This window comes from Phyllopteryx taeniolatus, chromosome 10 (assembly GCF_024500385.1).
Source record: "Phyllopteryx taeniolatus isolate TA_2022b chromosome 10, UOR_Ptae_1.2, whole genome shotgun sequence".
Taxonomy (NCBI): domain Eukaryota; kingdom Metazoa; phylum Chordata; class Actinopteri; order Syngnathiformes; family Syngnathidae; genus Phyllopteryx; species Phyllopteryx taeniolatus.
This window is the reverse complement of record NC_084511.1, coordinates 13,092,440-13,109,532: the sequence shown is the minus strand read 5'-3', so window position 1 is coordinate 13,109,532 and position 17,093 is coordinate 13,092,440. Positions and strand designations below refer to the sequence as shown.

At 39.6% G+C, this 17,093-nt stretch overlaps 3 protein-coding genes across 4 annotated transcripts; all 3 read right to left on the bottom strand.

The window, feature by feature from the left end:
* Window positions 1–266: 266 nt before the first annotated feature.
* nme5 (NME/NM23 family member 5) lies at window positions 267–3,151 on the bottom strand. The gene is made up of 5 exons (XM_061787014.1): window positions 2,993–3,151; window positions 1,751–1,947; window positions 1,414–1,514; window positions 1,225–1,337; window positions 267–1,147 (listed from the first exon to the last, which is right to left on the bottom strand). Exons 1-5 carry the CDS (start codon window positions 3,134–3,136, stop codon window positions 1,064–1,066), a joined length of 639 nt encoding a protein of 212 aa, XP_061642998.1. The 5' UTR covers window positions 3,137–3,151; the 3' UTR covers window positions 267–1,063.
* Window positions 3,152–5,187: 2,036 nt separating this feature from the next.
* On the bottom strand, window positions 5,188–10,237 carry LOC133484369 (nucleoside diphosphate kinase homolog 5-like). The gene is made up of 5 exons (XM_061786798.1): window positions 9,683–10,237; window positions 9,380–9,573; window positions 6,198–6,298; window positions 6,000–6,118; window positions 5,188–5,892 (listed from the first exon to the last, which is right to left on the bottom strand). Exons 1-5 carry the CDS (start codon window positions 9,806–9,808, stop codon window positions 5,821–5,823), a joined length of 612 nt encoding a protein of 203 aa, XP_061642782.1. The 5' UTR covers window positions 9,809–10,237; the 3' UTR covers window positions 5,188–5,820.
* Window positions 10,238–10,244: 7 nt separating this feature from the next.
* Window positions 10,245–16,080, bottom strand: rack1 (receptor for activated C kinase 1). 2 transcript variants are annotated; one of them, XM_061786793.1, is made up of 8 exons: window positions 15,862–16,080; window positions 15,246–15,417; window positions 12,533–12,683; window positions 11,516–11,611; window positions 11,208–11,318; window positions 10,866–11,006; window positions 10,544–10,654; window positions 10,245–10,357 (listed from the first exon to the last, which is right to left on the bottom strand). In XM_061786793.1, exons 1-8 carry the CDS (start codon window positions 15,968–15,970, stop codon window positions 10,292–10,294), a joined length of 957 nt encoding a protein of 318 aa, XP_061642777.1. In that variant the 5' UTR covers window positions 15,971–16,080; the 3' UTR covers window positions 10,245–10,291. The 2 variants fall into 2 exon arrangements, with proteins under 2 accessions (XP_061642777.1, XP_061642778.1); XM_061786794.1 differs by having other exon boundaries at window positions 12,536–12,683; window positions 15,862–16,078.
* Window positions 16,081–17,093: the final 1,013 nt, after the last annotated feature.

Below are 17,093 nucleotides of genomic sequence, written 5' to 3'. Positions count from 1 at the left end.
GCTCTCCCTTATTACCAACAAACATTTGAAGTGGAGTAGACCGAAATGCTGATCTACTGTGTGGAGGTGTGGGGTATCACTTACAACCATTATGTGCTATGCAAAAAAGAGCCATCGGAATAGTGAATAATTTAGGTAATTATGAACACACAATTATTATTATTTTTAAATCACAGACATTGAAGTTTGAGGGTCTGGTGGGTTTTAAAACTGCACAAATACTGTACAAAGCAAGACGTAATGCATTACCATGGATGTTGGTTTATTTTTTGTTAAACTTTGACATGCAGACAGTCAGAGCCTCTCTACCTACTGAGCCACAGCTACCCAATTTGTAAGAACAGCCCCACATTGGGAACAACCAATAGTATTGATTTTTTATTGATTTACAACAAAATGTAAATTAAAGTTAAATACAACTGAATGCCACTTAAATGGACTGTACTGGATTTAAAAAACATTTGAGGCCACTGTAACATTGAGTGATTATTTTGTGTCCCATTAGAGGTACAGTAATTGTACAACAATTTGAGGTCCACTTCTTTGTACACATTCAACTTTCCACATTTCTTAGTGTAATTTATTTCACTCTGCAAATTCCTAGCCCTACAAAATGCATACATTTGTAAACGTGGCCGACATTTAATGGTACTTTTTTCTATCCCTTTTTTATATTTGTTAGAGCTCTAGTATATGTTGTATGTACTTGACATAAACTGTTTAAATAATGTATTGAAAAAATAGACAAGAACATGGGTGTGTATGTTTTTTTTTTTTTTTGGGCTATTTATGGGCACTTTGATATTTACTGTACAAGTTGTTTTTTTTAGGACATAAAGCACTTAAGAGTGTTAACAGCAGCTAAGTTCCCTGTCACATTTTCATTTGAATCCTTCAACCTCTAAATTATAGGGTGATGTACACATGCAACGTAACTTGAGATCCTATTATATGACTGTTTGTAAAAGGTCTGTCACTTGCACTGAAAGTACTATTGTCAAGATGACATATTCATATTTGATTACATTATTATATTCTTTTTTTTTCTCTCTTTTCCCTGATGTCACTCTGCTCCTTTCACAACAGCTCCATCACATATTTGAGGCTTGTTTGGATTGTTTTTGATGAGCCACTCAGCAAGCCAGACCTGTTGAAAGTGTAATGGGAGTATACATAAACAATTCCATTCAGTAGTGATGAATAAATATGTGTGACTTTACTTACACAGGGGTTGAGAGGTTTGTGCTTGCAGAGCTCGGTGAGTCCTTGTAGCAAAGTTTGGTTCACATACCGACTCAGGTATTCTTCAGTTTCTTCTCTTGTGGGGACAGTTAGTGCTACGCAGAAAGTGTATTTCAGTCGTGTTTACATTTTATACAAACAACACAGTGTGTGTTTGTGTGTACTTCTTACTGTTTGGGAACATGAATTTGATCTCTCGCTCTGCCACATGAAATGACTCGCTGCCATGGAGAGCATTCTCCAGCTCAGACGTGGCATATTTTGCTCGGAGGCTGGGGGAAAAATGTGCAAACCTTTAAAAACAATGTCAACAATAACCGGTATAATTCAAGCGGAAAATAAAATACAACAAAAAACTATCATTTATGTGTATATATCTTTTTTTATGGTCCTGAGCAGTGTGGTGCCATAGTGGTTAGCACGAGTTTCCTAATAAATGAAATACTTTATGTCCCAGATACACCCCCCAAAAGCAAAACAATCAGCTGCTTTTTACAAAGGAACACACCTTTCTGGATGAGTTTCTGTGGCCTTGATAGGTCCAATGATGGCCTTCCAGTGGGCTATTGCGTTGTCCCGAGCCAGAGTCAAAGCAATGATTGGACCAGAGCTCATGTATGCCGTCAATTTTGGAAAGGTTAGTTTTCCGTGATGTTCCGTGTAGAAGTCACTGCACTGTTCTGGGCTTAGTTGAAGTTTTCTCTTCTGCCAGAGATGAATGGCTGGACACTTCAGTGAAATGTATTGAGAACCTTACAAATTACCTTAAAAATACAACTTTTGATAGATTGATCATTTTCATCATCACTTGAAATTCATCCTTGGGGCAAGGAACAATTATTCGGTCATTCACACTTTAGGTGTATGTTGGCCACCATCACTATAAAAGGGGGTAGATAAAGTTTTCTAAATCTCAATCTGAAGGCATAACCATGTGACTGCTCCCAACCAATTAACAAAGAAAGATAATGATAAAAATGAAGAATGAAAAACATAGTTAGCAATAGTCTCCGGTCCCTGGGCACACATAGTCAAACATCCATTTGGACTCACATTCACACCTAAGGGCAATTTAGAGTTTTCAGTTAACCTCACATGCATGTTTTTGGAATGTGGGAGGAAGTACCTGGAGAAAACCCACACAAGGGCAGGTGCAACATGCAAACTCCACAAATGAAGGCCTGATAGCCCAGGTAGAGAAAAAAATCCATCTTTTTTCGACACTGCTTATCCTCGTGGGCATGCTGGAACGTATTCCAACTGACTCTGCATGGGCGAGAGGCGGGGTGCACCCTGAACTCGTCGCCGGCCAATTGCAGGGCACATAAAAGCAAACAACTATTCACACCTACGGACAATTTAGAGTTTTCAATTAACCTCCCATGCACGCTTTTGTGATGTGGGAGGAAACCGCAGTAGCTGGGGGGAAAAAACACAGAGAGAACATGCAAACTCAGGAGGCCGGATTTGAACTGGGCTCCTCAGAACTGTGAGGCAGATGTGCTCACCACTTGTCCACCGTGCCGCTGTAAAGATAATAAAGTTTAAAAAAAATCTTTTTAAATTAATGATTTTTTTTTTTAGGATCCCCTTTCAACTTTTTGGTTAGCCTAAGAGGTTATTTGTTACCAGCATTACGTTACTAAGCAGACAAAAGCATAAATGATTGGAAGCATAGCGCGTCCTTGAACAAGACACCCCTGCGGTAACACAACAATGAAACTGCTGCTTTTTTGACTCTTTGCCCAACCTGTAAGATAGTGAAGCCCGACGTCAGAATGATGTCCTCAATCTCCTCACTTTTGTGAATCGCATCTGGTTTAATGATCGCCAAAGTTCTTTCCACATAAATACGAGGAAATGGAATTTCCTCGAACAACCACGTTGCCTCCATGTTCGAAATGCTTGTATATCTATATATAATATATATATATATATATATATTATATATATTTGCTTACTGATCGAAATATGAACGCTTTGACAGCTTGCTATGGAACAACTGCGCTTTATGACGCCATAGGAACGTTACGCTTTGACTGGACGAGGAGAGGACCCGATGACGTCACGCCGCCCGGCCCCGGGTGAATATGACGACACCGCTTGCGCCGATGGGATCACAACACGGTACAGGACCATTTCCAAATCTTGACAACAAAACTCAACCCTGACAGAATGAGCAATTCTATCTCACGATGGGGTTTTCTGAAGAACAGGTAAGTGCAGAATTTGAATGATTTCATACGGATTCCTGTTGGTATATATCAATTTTCAGCGTGGACACGTTTTTAGCAAAGCAAATGTGGATTTCTTTGTCTGGACAACATGAATTTCAAATAGGGTCATAAAGAATGAATGAATAATAACTGGACATTTTAGGCAATATTATTCAATGTTTAAAATGTTCTTTTTCTGAATAATGTAGTCATGTAGTCTTCAATTAACCTACCATGCATGTTTTTGGCATGTGGGAGGAAACCGGAAAGCCACAACATGCAAACACCACACAGGCGAGGGCGGACTTGAATCCGGGTCCTCAGAACTGTGAGGCAGAGGTGCTAATCAGTCGTCCACCGTGCAGCAATCTTAAACCTAACTATTAAGTATATATCTCAATATATATCTTAAATCTAAAATTATATAAATGTATCTAAATATAAATCTTAAATATAAAGGTTAAATGTACTGTATTTTGAAATCTTAAATGTAAGCATTAAATGTAAATGTCAAATATATAAGTATAAATATAAAATATGAATGTTAAATCTAAATGTTTCAGGTGAAACTAAATATGTCGGTAATTTACAAATCCACACTGCCAAGACCGGAAGCACCAAAATAAAAGCTCCAAGTCTGTGTGTTTGTAGTGTCAAGTAACAACTATGTTCCCACACAGAACGAAGTAGGAAAGTTACAAAAAAATTGTACTTCTAAAAATGTTCCTCTAGCCACTAGTTTGCTCTGTAAACAAATACCGTTCAGTTCAGCCTTTGGCCGGTGGGCGTCATGGCGTCTTTGGTGGTGCAGCAAACTCATTTGATATGGCATTTTTTGCAGAGGTCATTCTTAAACAAATAAACCATTCCATGAAAGTGGGTCGCAACATTGCAAAAGCAGGAAAATATTGGTCCGAGGGTGAAAACAGCTGAGAACCACTACTATATATAGCATGCCTTTTACATGTTAAACAGGAGAGAGAAGGGAGTTACCCCCCCCCCGACCCCACAAAAAAAAAAAAAAAAACTGAAAGGCTGTGGTTAAAACCTGGAAAAGCATTTAAAAATATATATATATATTTGGTGATGTCAATAGGTCCTATGGGCTTGGTGCAGTTATAGCAAGCCAAGGATTTGCAACTCAGTATAAAGTGTTATTCACTTCAGTCTATTTTAAGTATTTATCTGCTCCAATACATTTGGTCACCTAAAAATGATGCCATCCTCTTTGTTGTGATACAGATCTAAATACCTGGAAATAAAAGCTGAACTGTTCACCTTGTAGTGTAGTTCTTTTTAATAGTGAATGGTGCAAGATGCATTGTTCAAGTGTTGCATGTAAAATACACAAGCCTGCAAAACCTTGTCCCACTTGAAGTAAACTTTTAAGTTTCAAGTATATTAAATGTGTGAAGTTGATAAGATGCTACAGGTTCGGTGCTTAACAGTAGTAGAAAAGACGATGACATGCATGATCCGAAAAGTCCACAAAAGTGAGTGGCGAGTACATTTTATTTGTAGATTTTCAGAGTTCCTTTTCAGTGGGGACAAATATGAGCATGTTTGTCTAAAACAATTGAGCCCCCATTTTTTAGACGGCAAACATATGGTTATCATTAAAAAGGATGAGTGGACACCCAGTGGACAACCCCACGAGTCATAGTCCACTCCAAAGCTACATTTTCAAAAGTCCTCCTGTTTTGTAAACAGGATTAACAACTCAATGATATTCACATCATTCATTTTTAATAGGCCAATGTCATGCAACGACAAAAACAATACATTTATAGATACTCTTTTTACTATAGCATGTTCACAAATAAAACAATTTCTCTCTTTTCTAAAGGTTTCAGAACAAGCAAAAGCATGAGGTGAAAAAGTGATTCATGTTCAGAAGTACAACATAAGAGCTCATGCGTTTTTGGTTGGCGTATTAGGCTGCTATATCTTAATTTATAGTATGGACAGTATGCATGCTATACCTTAACACACTGTCAAGTGATATGCACGATAGAACTCAAATATCCAAAAAGTCATACAGTTTGGAAAAAATGAATATATCAACGCAACCATGAAGTTCAAGGTGTGTTTTTATGCTACCTGCTGACATACATCAATTCCAGCAATACTTGAATAACGACACTACCTGACAGAGTTCCTCTGAAGACTATCTTGAAAAAATAAAAGTAGCTTTATTTGATTTTACTCTTATTTAAGAATGGGAGTTTTTTTATGATAGCCCAAAACGTGACTTGAAAAATTGCATGTACAGTTCATAAAGGTTATATGTTGTGAACAATATGAGCCCAAATCAAATGAGCTATTGTTTTGTACTACCGTTTTCAGTCATCAGTCATTTTGCTTATTCTACAACTCCATCGCATATTTGAGGCCCGTTTGGATTGTTTTTGATGAGCCAGTCAGCAAGCCAAACCTATTGAAGGACACAATACAAGGTAATTAAGGATTTAGGAATCAGGTCAAAATGCTAATTGTTTTTTTTTTTTTTCAATGAATATTAAAATGAAATTAAGTACTTACACAGGGGTTGAGTGGTTTGTGCTTACAGAGCTCAGTGAGTCCATGTAGCAATGTTTGTTTCACGTATCGACTCAGGTATTCTTCGGTTTCTTCTTTTGTGGGAAACGGCTCAATCATAGCTGCATATTGTAGAACAGTTGTAGCTTGTGCAAGTGTTGCATGTAAAAAGAAACAACGTGTGTGCGTTATCGGTCTTACTAGTGGGGAACATGAATTTGATTTCTCGGGCAGCAGCATGAAATGACTTGCTGCCATGGAGAGCGTTCTGAAGATCAGACGTGCCATATTTTGCTCGAAGGCTAGAAGAGAAAAAAAATAAATAAATCACAGATTCATGGGAAGACCCACACTCATTAGAGATGTACAGTGCAGTGAAAAAGTATTGCCCCCCTTCTCAAATGCCTATATTTTTGCAGAGTTTCCCCATTTTGATTAAGATCATCAAACAAATGGAAATATCAGACAAATACAAGGCAAGTGAACTTAAAATTCTGTTTTTAAATGGGTATTTCATTTATTATGGAAAAAAACTATTCGAAGTTTCCTGGCCCTGTGTAAAAAAGTAATTACCCCCCTTGTTAAATCATGAATTAATTTTTGGTTAATTTTCACTGATCACATCCAATCCTGGGTGTTTTCAGGTATGAAAGGCCTTTTTAAGGGCATGCCAATGCATTTCAATCGGATTCAAGTCCAGACTTTGATTAGGCCACTGCAAAACCTTCAATTTGTTTTGTTTTTTTAAGCCATTCAGAAGTTGACTTTCTGGTGTGTTTTGGATTGTTATCCTGCTGCAGAACCCAAGTACACTTCAGCTTGAGGTCACAAACTGATGGCTGAACATTCTCCTTCAGGATTTTCTGTTAAAGAGCAAAATTCATGGTTCCATCAATCACAGCAGGTTGTCCAGGTCCTGAAGGAGCAAAGCAGCCAAGACCATCACACTACCCCCACCATGTTTGACTGGTGGGAAGAGGTTTTTTTCTGAAATGCTGTGCTACATTTACAGCAGTTGCCACAATCTTGTAATTCAGTCATTCTTGGAACTCTGGGCAAGACAGTCTCTTCCTTATTGTTGTGTCATGAACACTGACCTTAACTGAGGCAAGGGAGGCTTGCAGTTCTTTAGAAGTTGTCCTGAGTTCCTTTGTGGCCTCTTGGATGAGTCATTGCTGTTCTCTTGGAGTAATCTTTGTAGGTCGGCCACTCCTGGGAAGATTCACTGCTGTTCATATTTTCTCCATGTGAGCATAATGGCTCTCGCTATGGTTCGCTGGAATCCTAAAGCTTGAGAAATTGCTTTTGTAACCCTTTCCAGACTGATAGATGTCAATTTATTTCTCAACTGTTCTGGAATTTATTTGGATCGTGTCATTTTGTTGCAGATATTTTAGATCTTCTGTCCGACTTAATTTTGTTGGGGCAGATTCCGTTTAAGTGATCTTTTGACTGAACAGGTCTGGAGGTAAACAGGCTTGGGTGTGATCAGTGAAAATTAACCAAAAAATGTGATTAGCCACAGTTAATTCATGATTTAACAAGGGGGGTAATTATTTTTTCACACAGGGCCAGGTAATTTTGAATAGTTTTCCTCTCTTTATTAAATGAAATCATTATGAATCATGAAGTGCTTGTGGCATCTATGGCAATTACAACCCCATTTCCAAAGAAGATGGGACATTGTGTTAAATAAAAACAGAATACAATGATTTGCAAATTATGTTCGACCTACATTTAATTGAATACACTACAAAGACAAGATATTTAATGTTCAAACTAATAAACTTCATTGTTTTTAGCAAATAATTAACTTAGAATTTTATGGCTGCAACACATTCCAAAAAAGCTGGGACAGGGTCATGTTTACCACTGTGTTACATCACCTTTTCTTTTAACAACATTCAACGTTTGGGAACTGAGGACACTAATTGTTGAAGCTTTGTAGGTGGAATTCTTTCCCATTCTTGCTTGATGTACAGCTTCAGCTGTTCAACAGTCTCCTTTGTCGTATTTTACGCTTAATTTTCAATGGGAGACAGGTCTGGACTGCAGGCAGGCTAGCCGAGTACCCGCACTCTTTTACTACGAAGCCACACTGTTGTAACACGTGCAGAATGTGCTTTGGCATTGCCTTGCTGAAATAAGCAGAGGCGTCCATGAAAAAGACGTTGCTTGGATGGCAGCATATGTTTCTCCAAAACCTACATGTACCTTTCAGCATTAATGGTGCCTTCACAGATGTGTAAGTGACCCATGCCTTTGGCACTAACACAGCCCCATACCATCACAGATGCTGGTCCAGATGGTTCTTTTCCTCTTTGGCCCGGAGGACACGACTTCCACAATTTCCCAAAACAATTTGAAATGTGGACTCGTCGGACCACAGAAAACTTTTCCACTTTTCATCAGTCCATCTTAGATGAGCTCGGGCCCAGAGAAGCCGGCTGCGTTTCTGGGTGTTGTTGATTAAGCCGGCAGCGTTTCTGGCTACACATTGATGTCGGTTTTTGATGCAGTGCCACCTGAGGGATCGAAGGTCATGGGCATTCAATGTCGGTTTTCGGCCTTGCCGCTTACATGCACTGATTTTTCCCAAATTCTCTCAACCTTTTGATGATGATATGGACCGTAGATGATGAAATCCCTAAATTCCTTGCAATTGTACATTGAGAAACATTGTCCTTAAACTGTTCGACTATTTTCTCACACACCTGTTCACAAAGAGGTGAACCTCACCTCATCTTTGCCTGTGAATGACTGAGCAATTCAGGGAAGCTCCTTTTATACCCAATCATGGCATCCACCTGTTCCCAATTAGCCTGTTCACTTCTGGGATGTTCCAAGCAGGTGTTTGATGAGAGTTCCTCAACTTTCTCAGTCTTTTTGCCACCTGTCACAGCTTTTTTGGAACGTGTTGCAGCCATAAAATTCAAAGTTAATGATTAGTTGCTTAAAAAAAAAAAAAGTTGATCAGTTTGAATATCAAATACCTGGTCTTTGTAGTGTATTCAATTAAATATAAGTTGAACATGATTTTCAAATCATTGTATTCTGTTTTTATTTATGTTTAACACAACTTCATTGGAATTTGGATTGTATAACCTTGAAGGCGGGCGTCAATAATGTGCAGATTTAAACGCCATTTAAAAATACAGTACACTGCAGCCTACGTGTTTTAAGAAGCCATTTTCTATCACCAAATGTCCTTTATCGCTCTGAACTTATATAAAAGTGAGTTGCACCTTTCTAGGTTCGAGGGTGACAAGTTAACTATCAGAGACTGGGAGATAAAATTAGTCAGAAAATGTAGAAGTTGTAGTAAAAGAAATAAATGTAATGTTCTATCAATGTATTGAAATGCACCGCTTCATGGAGCTCACCATTCCATAGTTTTTGTGACCTTAGGAGGTCCAATGATGGATTTCCAGTAGGCTATTGCATTGTCCCGGGCCAGAGTGAAGGCAATGACTGGACCAGAGCTCATGTAGGCAGTCAAGCTAGGAAAGTTGAGTTTTCCATAATGTTCTGTATAGAAGTCACTGCACTGTTCTGGAGTCATCTGCAGTTTCCTCTTCTGCCACAGAGATGAATTATTGGATACTTGAAAATGTGCACTGCACCCATGGAACATCATGCAAATTATTTCTCGCAACAAACGTTTACCAAGCCAACACTTTACCTACCTGCAAAATAGAGAAGCCTTTTCTCAGAATGATGTCCTCAATCTCCTCACTTTTCTTAATTGCATCTGGCTTTATGAGCGCCAAGGTTCTCTCCACATGAATACGGGGAAACGAAGCGTTGTCCATGTTTGCGTTGCTAGGAGACGTTAAAACATTGTGCAGCCACCCTGATAAACACGTTTCTCCAAGGCGTCACCACCGCCATCTTGAGGACAGCAACCATCATGAAATGGGGGGGATTTTTTTTTTTTTTTTTTTTTAAATCACAAATCTCTCCCCAGTAGCCACACAAATGGGCACTGACAGAGAGACAAACTTTATAGTGCATCACAACGTAGAATTTACCAGCTAACATTTATCAAAAATTTTAAATGCAAATTTGAAGATTGGCAGTTAGTCAGTTTTCATTAATGAACATAACAGAAAATTCCAAACTACACAAATGTTTAGAACAGTTCCATTGGTCATTGTTTTTGTGTAATACATTGTATAAAATAAAATAGTTGTTTATATTTACTCCAGGGTAAAATACTTTAAACAGAGCATTAAACCCAAGACACTGTTTATTTCAAACAGTCTTTTATTCAAAGTTACTTCCATGAAAAGTTCTTATCGGGTTCCAATTGTAACCTGCCACACTCTGATCAGGTTGTCAGTGTAGCCAGCAAACAGGGTCTATTAAAAAAAGGAGAAAGGGGACAAGTTAATATGAACCTAAATGTCACTATGTTGACAAAAAAACTAACATTTGGCCCCTCATATTTGCAGGACTGTCACCAGTGTACATCAGAGTTTAAAGTGATTGGGAATAATCACTGGGGGACAAACATGTTATACATTTTTAATGAACCGAGCATGTACCTGTCCATCAGCAGACCAGGCCAGAGAGGTGCACTGTGGGGGTTCGGCCTTGCTGTTGGTGCTGATCACCTCCTGTCTCAGCTCATCCACAATAATCTTGCCCTCCAGATCCTGCAGAAATAGTGGGAGAGGAAACAAAAAGGAATATTAGTAAATACAGAGGTAGTTGGGGCATGGGTAAAAGCTTAGTTTGAAAACAAGTCAGAAACAGCCTCTATATCATCATATAATACAGTTGGCATTGGAAATTTCATCACCATCACGCCGCAACTCGAAATATGACCAACATGGCATCTAGCGTATTGAGAAAGAGGAGTTTTACCCAAATCTTGATACTGGGGCCTGTGGCAGCACAGAGCCAGTAACGGTTGGGGCTGAAGCAGAGGGCGTTGATGGTGGCACCGCTATCGAGGGTGTAGAGGTGCTTGCCCTCGTTCAGGTCCCACAGCATGGCCTGACCGTCCTGAAGAGGACAAGACACAAACAGGCTCCAATAACATAGGGATTTTACATAAATACAAAGACTGTTTTAAGGGGAGGTAACACTCAGAAACAGCCTCTTTATCATCACTAAAAAACAGATGAGTTAAGACTTCATCACTACTGAACTTTGCAAGCTGGACCTCAAACTGGTGTTCATCATCAGATGGTGCGTTGAGTTTACCTTTCCACCAGATGCACACAGGGAGCCATCGGGAGAGACGGTCACCGTGTTCAGGTAACCAGTGTGGCCGATGTGGTTTGTCTTAAGCTTGCAGTTGGCGAGGTTCCAGACCTTGGAGTTAAAAAAAAAAACTTACTAATATGAAGGTCAATTCATATGACACTATACAGTCTTGTGCCCTCATACTGAAAAGTGTTTCATCAGTAAATGAAAATAAGATAATACATGCAAATTTAAATAATCACTGGGCAAAAGCAAATGTGGAAAATGTTCCTTTTTCAATCATTGCTCTGGAACGAACTGCAAACCTTGACCATCTTGTCCCAGCCACAAGACACAATAATGGGGTTGCTGCTGTTGGGGGAGAAGCGCACGCAAGACACCCACTCAGAATGACCTTCGTCCTGAAAGTGGAAAAGGAATGCAAATTGGTGTCGGCTGGAATAATCTTAGTCACATGTATGGCATAATTCTGTACATGTAGTCATTATAAATCAGCGGCATGTTTAATTAAGACATTAGTAAGGCAGCAACTATCGAATACTTTTAATAGGATATACATTTATTTTGCATTACTAAACAGTACCAATACATATAATAACATGCGCATGCGAGGTGCAGGTATTCTTGTAAATTTGGGGTCTGCATCCTCACATTGTTCACAGTATTATCAGTGACTTTGAACGTGTGGGTTTAAAAGGCGAGCCCTGGCATCGTTAGTGACATGGGATTTTATGAGTAAGAGTGGCTATTAGCTAAGATTAGTGGTTGGCTGTTAACTGGCTAACCATCAGTCAATCTGTGTTAAGTGACTGCGTGTCAATTGTGGCCTCACTAGCTTATGTATGAATATGTTAATGACCTGTTTCTTTTGTTACCATTTGTTAAATAAAGCAATTCAAGTCTATCCTTGACCACTTGGGGGATAAGTTTTAACTAGCGGTGGTAGGCTATATTAAATAAGATGACACTGGTAACAGTAAATGTAATGTGATATGCCAGTTCTGTTCTATAGTAGATATACCGCATTATACCTTCTTTTTCAAGTGAAAAATTATCCCAAGCTTTGGACATTGTCCTTTCAGACTGTTTGGTCCAAGCTCGCCGCCCTCTCGCTAATTTATACACAGAGAGGTGCTTGTGTCCGCAACAACATTGCTCTGTTGAAAAATTATCCCTGCAAAGCTTCGAGGCAAAGACTTTGCTTCAACTTTTTTATTTTTTAAATCCAATTATTCTGGTTATTCGATTAATTATTTCATCCCTACTTGTTAATATTAAATTGACTTGGGAAGCTTCCAATAAGCATGACAGCTTTGACCAACCACCTGGATGGTGTACTTGCAGACTCCTAGTGTGTTCCACAGCTTGATGGTCTTGTCCCGAGAGCCAGAAACAATCTGGCGGTTATCTGCAGAGAACGCCACGCTCAGGACGTCCTTGGTGTGTCCAACAAACTGGCGGGTGGTACAGCCACTGAGGAGACATCACAAGAATTGATTTTGATAATACTAATATTCAACTGCAGTCAGTGTAACGCTCACTGCAAAATAAATATATATATATATATATATATATATATATATATATATATATATATATTTTAAACAAAAAAATCCAGAAAATCAGTCAGATTTTAAAAAAATGTATTAGCAAATTATGGTGGAAAATAAGTATTTGTTCACCTACAAACAAGCAAGCTTTCTGGCTCTCAGAGACCTGTAACTTCTTCAAGAGGCTCCTGTGTCCTCCACTTGTTACCTGTATTAATGGCACCTGTTTGAACTCATCAGTATAAAAGACATGTCCACAACCTCAAAGTCACATTCCAAACTCCTGTATGGCCAAGACCAAAGAGCTGTCAAAGGACACCAGAAACAAAATTGTAGACCTGCACTGGGCAGGGAAGACTGAATCTGCAATAGGTAAGCAGCTTGGTGTGAAGAAATCAACTGAGGGAGCAATTATTAGATAATGGAAGACATACAAGACCACTGATAATCTCCCTCGATCTGGGGCGCCACGCAAGACCTCACCCCGTGGGGTCAAAATGATCACAAGAACGGTGAGCAAAAATCCCTGAACCACACAGGGGGACCTAGCGAATGAACCGCAGAGAGCTGGGACCAAAGTAACAAAGGCTACCATCAGTAACACACTAGGCCGCGCAGGACTCAAATCCTGTAGTGCCAGACGTGTGCCCCTGCTTAAGCCAGTACATGTCCAGGCCCGTCTGAAGTTAGCGAGAGAGCATTTGGATGATCCAAAAGAGGATTTGGAGAATGTCATATGGTCAGATGAAACCAAAAGAGAATTTTGGTAAAAATGCAACTTCCGTGTTTGGAGGAGAAAGAATGCAGTGTTTCATCCAAAGAACACCATACCTACTGTGAAGCATGGGGGTGGAAACATCATGCTTTGGGGCTGTTTTGCTACAAAGGGACGAAGGACCACTGATCTGTGTAAAGGAAAGAATGAATGGGGCCATGTATCGTGAGATTTTGAGTGCAAACCTCCTTCCATCAGCAAGTACATTGAAGATGACTGGGTCTTTCAGCATGACAATGATCCGAAACACCGCCCAGGCAACGAAGGAGTGGTTTCGTAAGAAGCATTTCAGGGTCCTGGAGTGGCCTAGCCAGTCTCCAGATCTCAACCCCATAGAAAATCTTTGGAGGGAGTTGAAAGTCTGTGTTGCCCAGCGACAGCCCCAAAACATCACTGCTCTCGAGGAGCTCTGCATGGAGGAATGGGCCAAAATACTAGCAACAGTGTGTGAAAACCTTGAAGACTTACAGTATTTTTTTTTTTACCTCGGTCATTGCCAAAAAAGGGTATTGAGATCAACTTTTATTGACCACCTACTTCTTTACCACCATAATTGGCTAATAAAATCAATGTGATGTTCTGGATTTTTTCCCCCTCATTTTGTCTCATGGGTGAGGTATACCTATCATGAAAATGAGAGGGCCCCGTCATCTTTTTAAGTGGGAGAACTTACACAATTAGTGGCCGACAAAATTTTTGCCCCACTGTAGTTACACGAAAAGGCGTCTCATTCAAAGCAGTATGTCCCTGATAGTTCACAACACTAGCTTCGTAATTGGTAGTAGTCCTTATCGATTTAGCATTCTATCAGTAGTAGTCTTTTGGGACAGATAATGCTGACGTGAGGCACATCTGCAAAAACAGTAAGTGTCACAAGATGGATAACTAATTATTTATCCCTAATAGGATGAATAGATATAAACAGGTTGTTTTAAAGTAAGTGTTTCCCCAAAATGTGGCTGGCAAAACCCATGGAAATTAAAGTACCTAAAACCATAATTGCCCAAGTCATTTTTTGAACATTTCAAGAAAAAAAAATAAAAATAAATAAATGAAGAGTCAAGTTGTCTTGAGTCAACATTTGCAGATTACTATGAACTGCAAAATTTACACACGCATAAATAGGCTTTACACAATCATGATTTTGAGGGGCGATCACAGAGTTTAAAAAAACTGATAACCGATCTGATCACAAGATGGAGCAATGAGTCTACTTAAATGACGTATTCATTTACTGTCTATACGTGTGTACTGTATACCGAGTATCTTATAATGTATTCTCTATTCAGGTCATGTATTATAATCAGTCAGGTTAAACCAACATTACATGTCAGAAATAACTTGCGTAATTAAATTACTTCACAGACACACCGAAACTTTAGCGCATGAGTCGACAGAACGCCAGCATGTTTACGTACAACTGTTAGTACTAGCACTAGCTTGCTAGGCTACATAACATTTTGTTGCCTGCTTGCGAGACGCATCGTATTAAAAGTGAACATACCTCAAGCAATCCGCGAATTAAAGTCCTCTCCTGAGCACCGGTGACCTCCACCACACGTTTTTTAAAATGATGAACAATTATGGTATTAGGCTAACAAAATCCTGTAAACCACTATTGATCGTCATAGCGGGCACACATTTGTGGCAAAAGGCCTTATTATTTATGTGTTAAATTTATTGTAATTTTTCATGTCGTCTTGTCCTTACGAGCTGAGGTCCCACAGACGGAGGGTGCCGTCCCAGGCTCCAGACAGGGCAAACTGTCCATCGGAGGAGATGACAACATCGCTAACAAAGTGAGAGTGGCCCTTCAAGGAGCGCTGGGGGATGCCATAGTTGGTTTCATCACGGGTCAGCTTCCACATGATGATGGACTTGTCTGTGGGAAAGAATACTTAAGTTCTTAATCACAAATTAACATTGTATTCAACAAGTACACTTGAACATGAGTCAACCGTGCTAACTTGAGAAAACCAGCAGCAATCAGCATGTATCAAATAATCATCTCAAGTTTAATACTTTGTGTAATTTTCATTAATTGCCTCATGTGAACAGGAGGCTTTTGAATATTGCCTTTCCCTCATTTCTTCGGTTACAGGGGACGCTATATACAGTTAGCACCGCGGCTAACCAACGCTTTCCTCACATCTGCCCAGTTGAGTCAGATTGAATTACTAGGTAGTGTACTGCGTCACAGTTAATGAATATATGTTTGATAACCACTCAGAATAGCAATGTGGTTGATTTTACGGTAGGACGGCCAACTCGCTAGCCGCCTAACGTGATCACAGCCATGTTGGCGACGCCGGCGGAAGAACCTCACCTCGGGACGCCGACAGAATCATGTCGGGATATTGAGGCGTGGTGGCGATTTGGGTGACCCAGCCACTGTGCCCCTTAAGGGTCCCCCTCACTGTCATCTGCTCGGTCATTTTGGCGTGGATCGATGAAGCCTTCTACGAGGATGGATTCAGATTCTCAGAGGCTCAAAATTACCTACGTCCTCATTGCATCTGGGCACAGAGGAAAAGGAAGTAGAGACCCGGATGCAAAAACTATGAGGGGTGAGAATACAGCAAAGGATCCTGGGTAACGTGGACGTAATTCTTCTTCGTTCATTTATTGGCGTATTGCAAACAACATTTCGGTGGATACCGCCACCTACTGTGCAAGAGTGTAACACGTCCCCAGCCCACAGTATGTACTGACTTAATACTATACTTATTTCTCAAAATTCCTTTAATTCATGGCTGCATGCCTTCTACATTACCATTTATTATAGATTTTACATTACATTTTCATGCTTTCTATTATAGATCATTTTCATATTTTAATCAAGACATTTCTTTCATCTATATCTACAATATTTAAACTTTTTGCCATTTGCTGTGATACTCCTAACTTTCTATTTGGTACTGAGATTCTCTCTCCTTTTCTACTCTTTTTTCCCCCCCCCCTCAGATCACCAAATGTGGACGTATTAAGTTTGCGAGCGACAATAAGCGAGGATTATCGCTCACTCAAGCACAAAAAGTGAATATTAATTTATTGTTGGCGACCAGTTCAGGGTGTACCCCGCCTCTCGCCCGAAGATAGCTGGGATAGGCTCCAACACACCCATGACCCTCGTGAGGAGAAGCAGTACGGAAGATGAATGAATGAATGAAAGTTTGAGTTACTTTATCAAATTGTCCATTAGTTTATTTTAATGTGAAATGTAATATAAAACTGTTCTCCAACCATTATTGAGCCAACAGATATTTGACATTAGAAAAATCTCACTGCACACTACCAAACAAAAAGTACAGTGGATACATTGAAATAATGATGATTTCACCTCAATTTACTCAAAGTCTGAAACCTGGGCCTGTTTAGTTGAACAGAACGCTATTATTCTGTTGTATGAAGGGCAACAGGTGGATATACAGTTTAATTGTACTTTCTGTCATCAAGTTGAAGAACATTTAATTGTCCTGCCTGTTGGTACGTTGCTGGCATAGATAAACAAAGATACTTTATTTGTGGCAGTGAATGCACATTTTCTGACCAAATAAG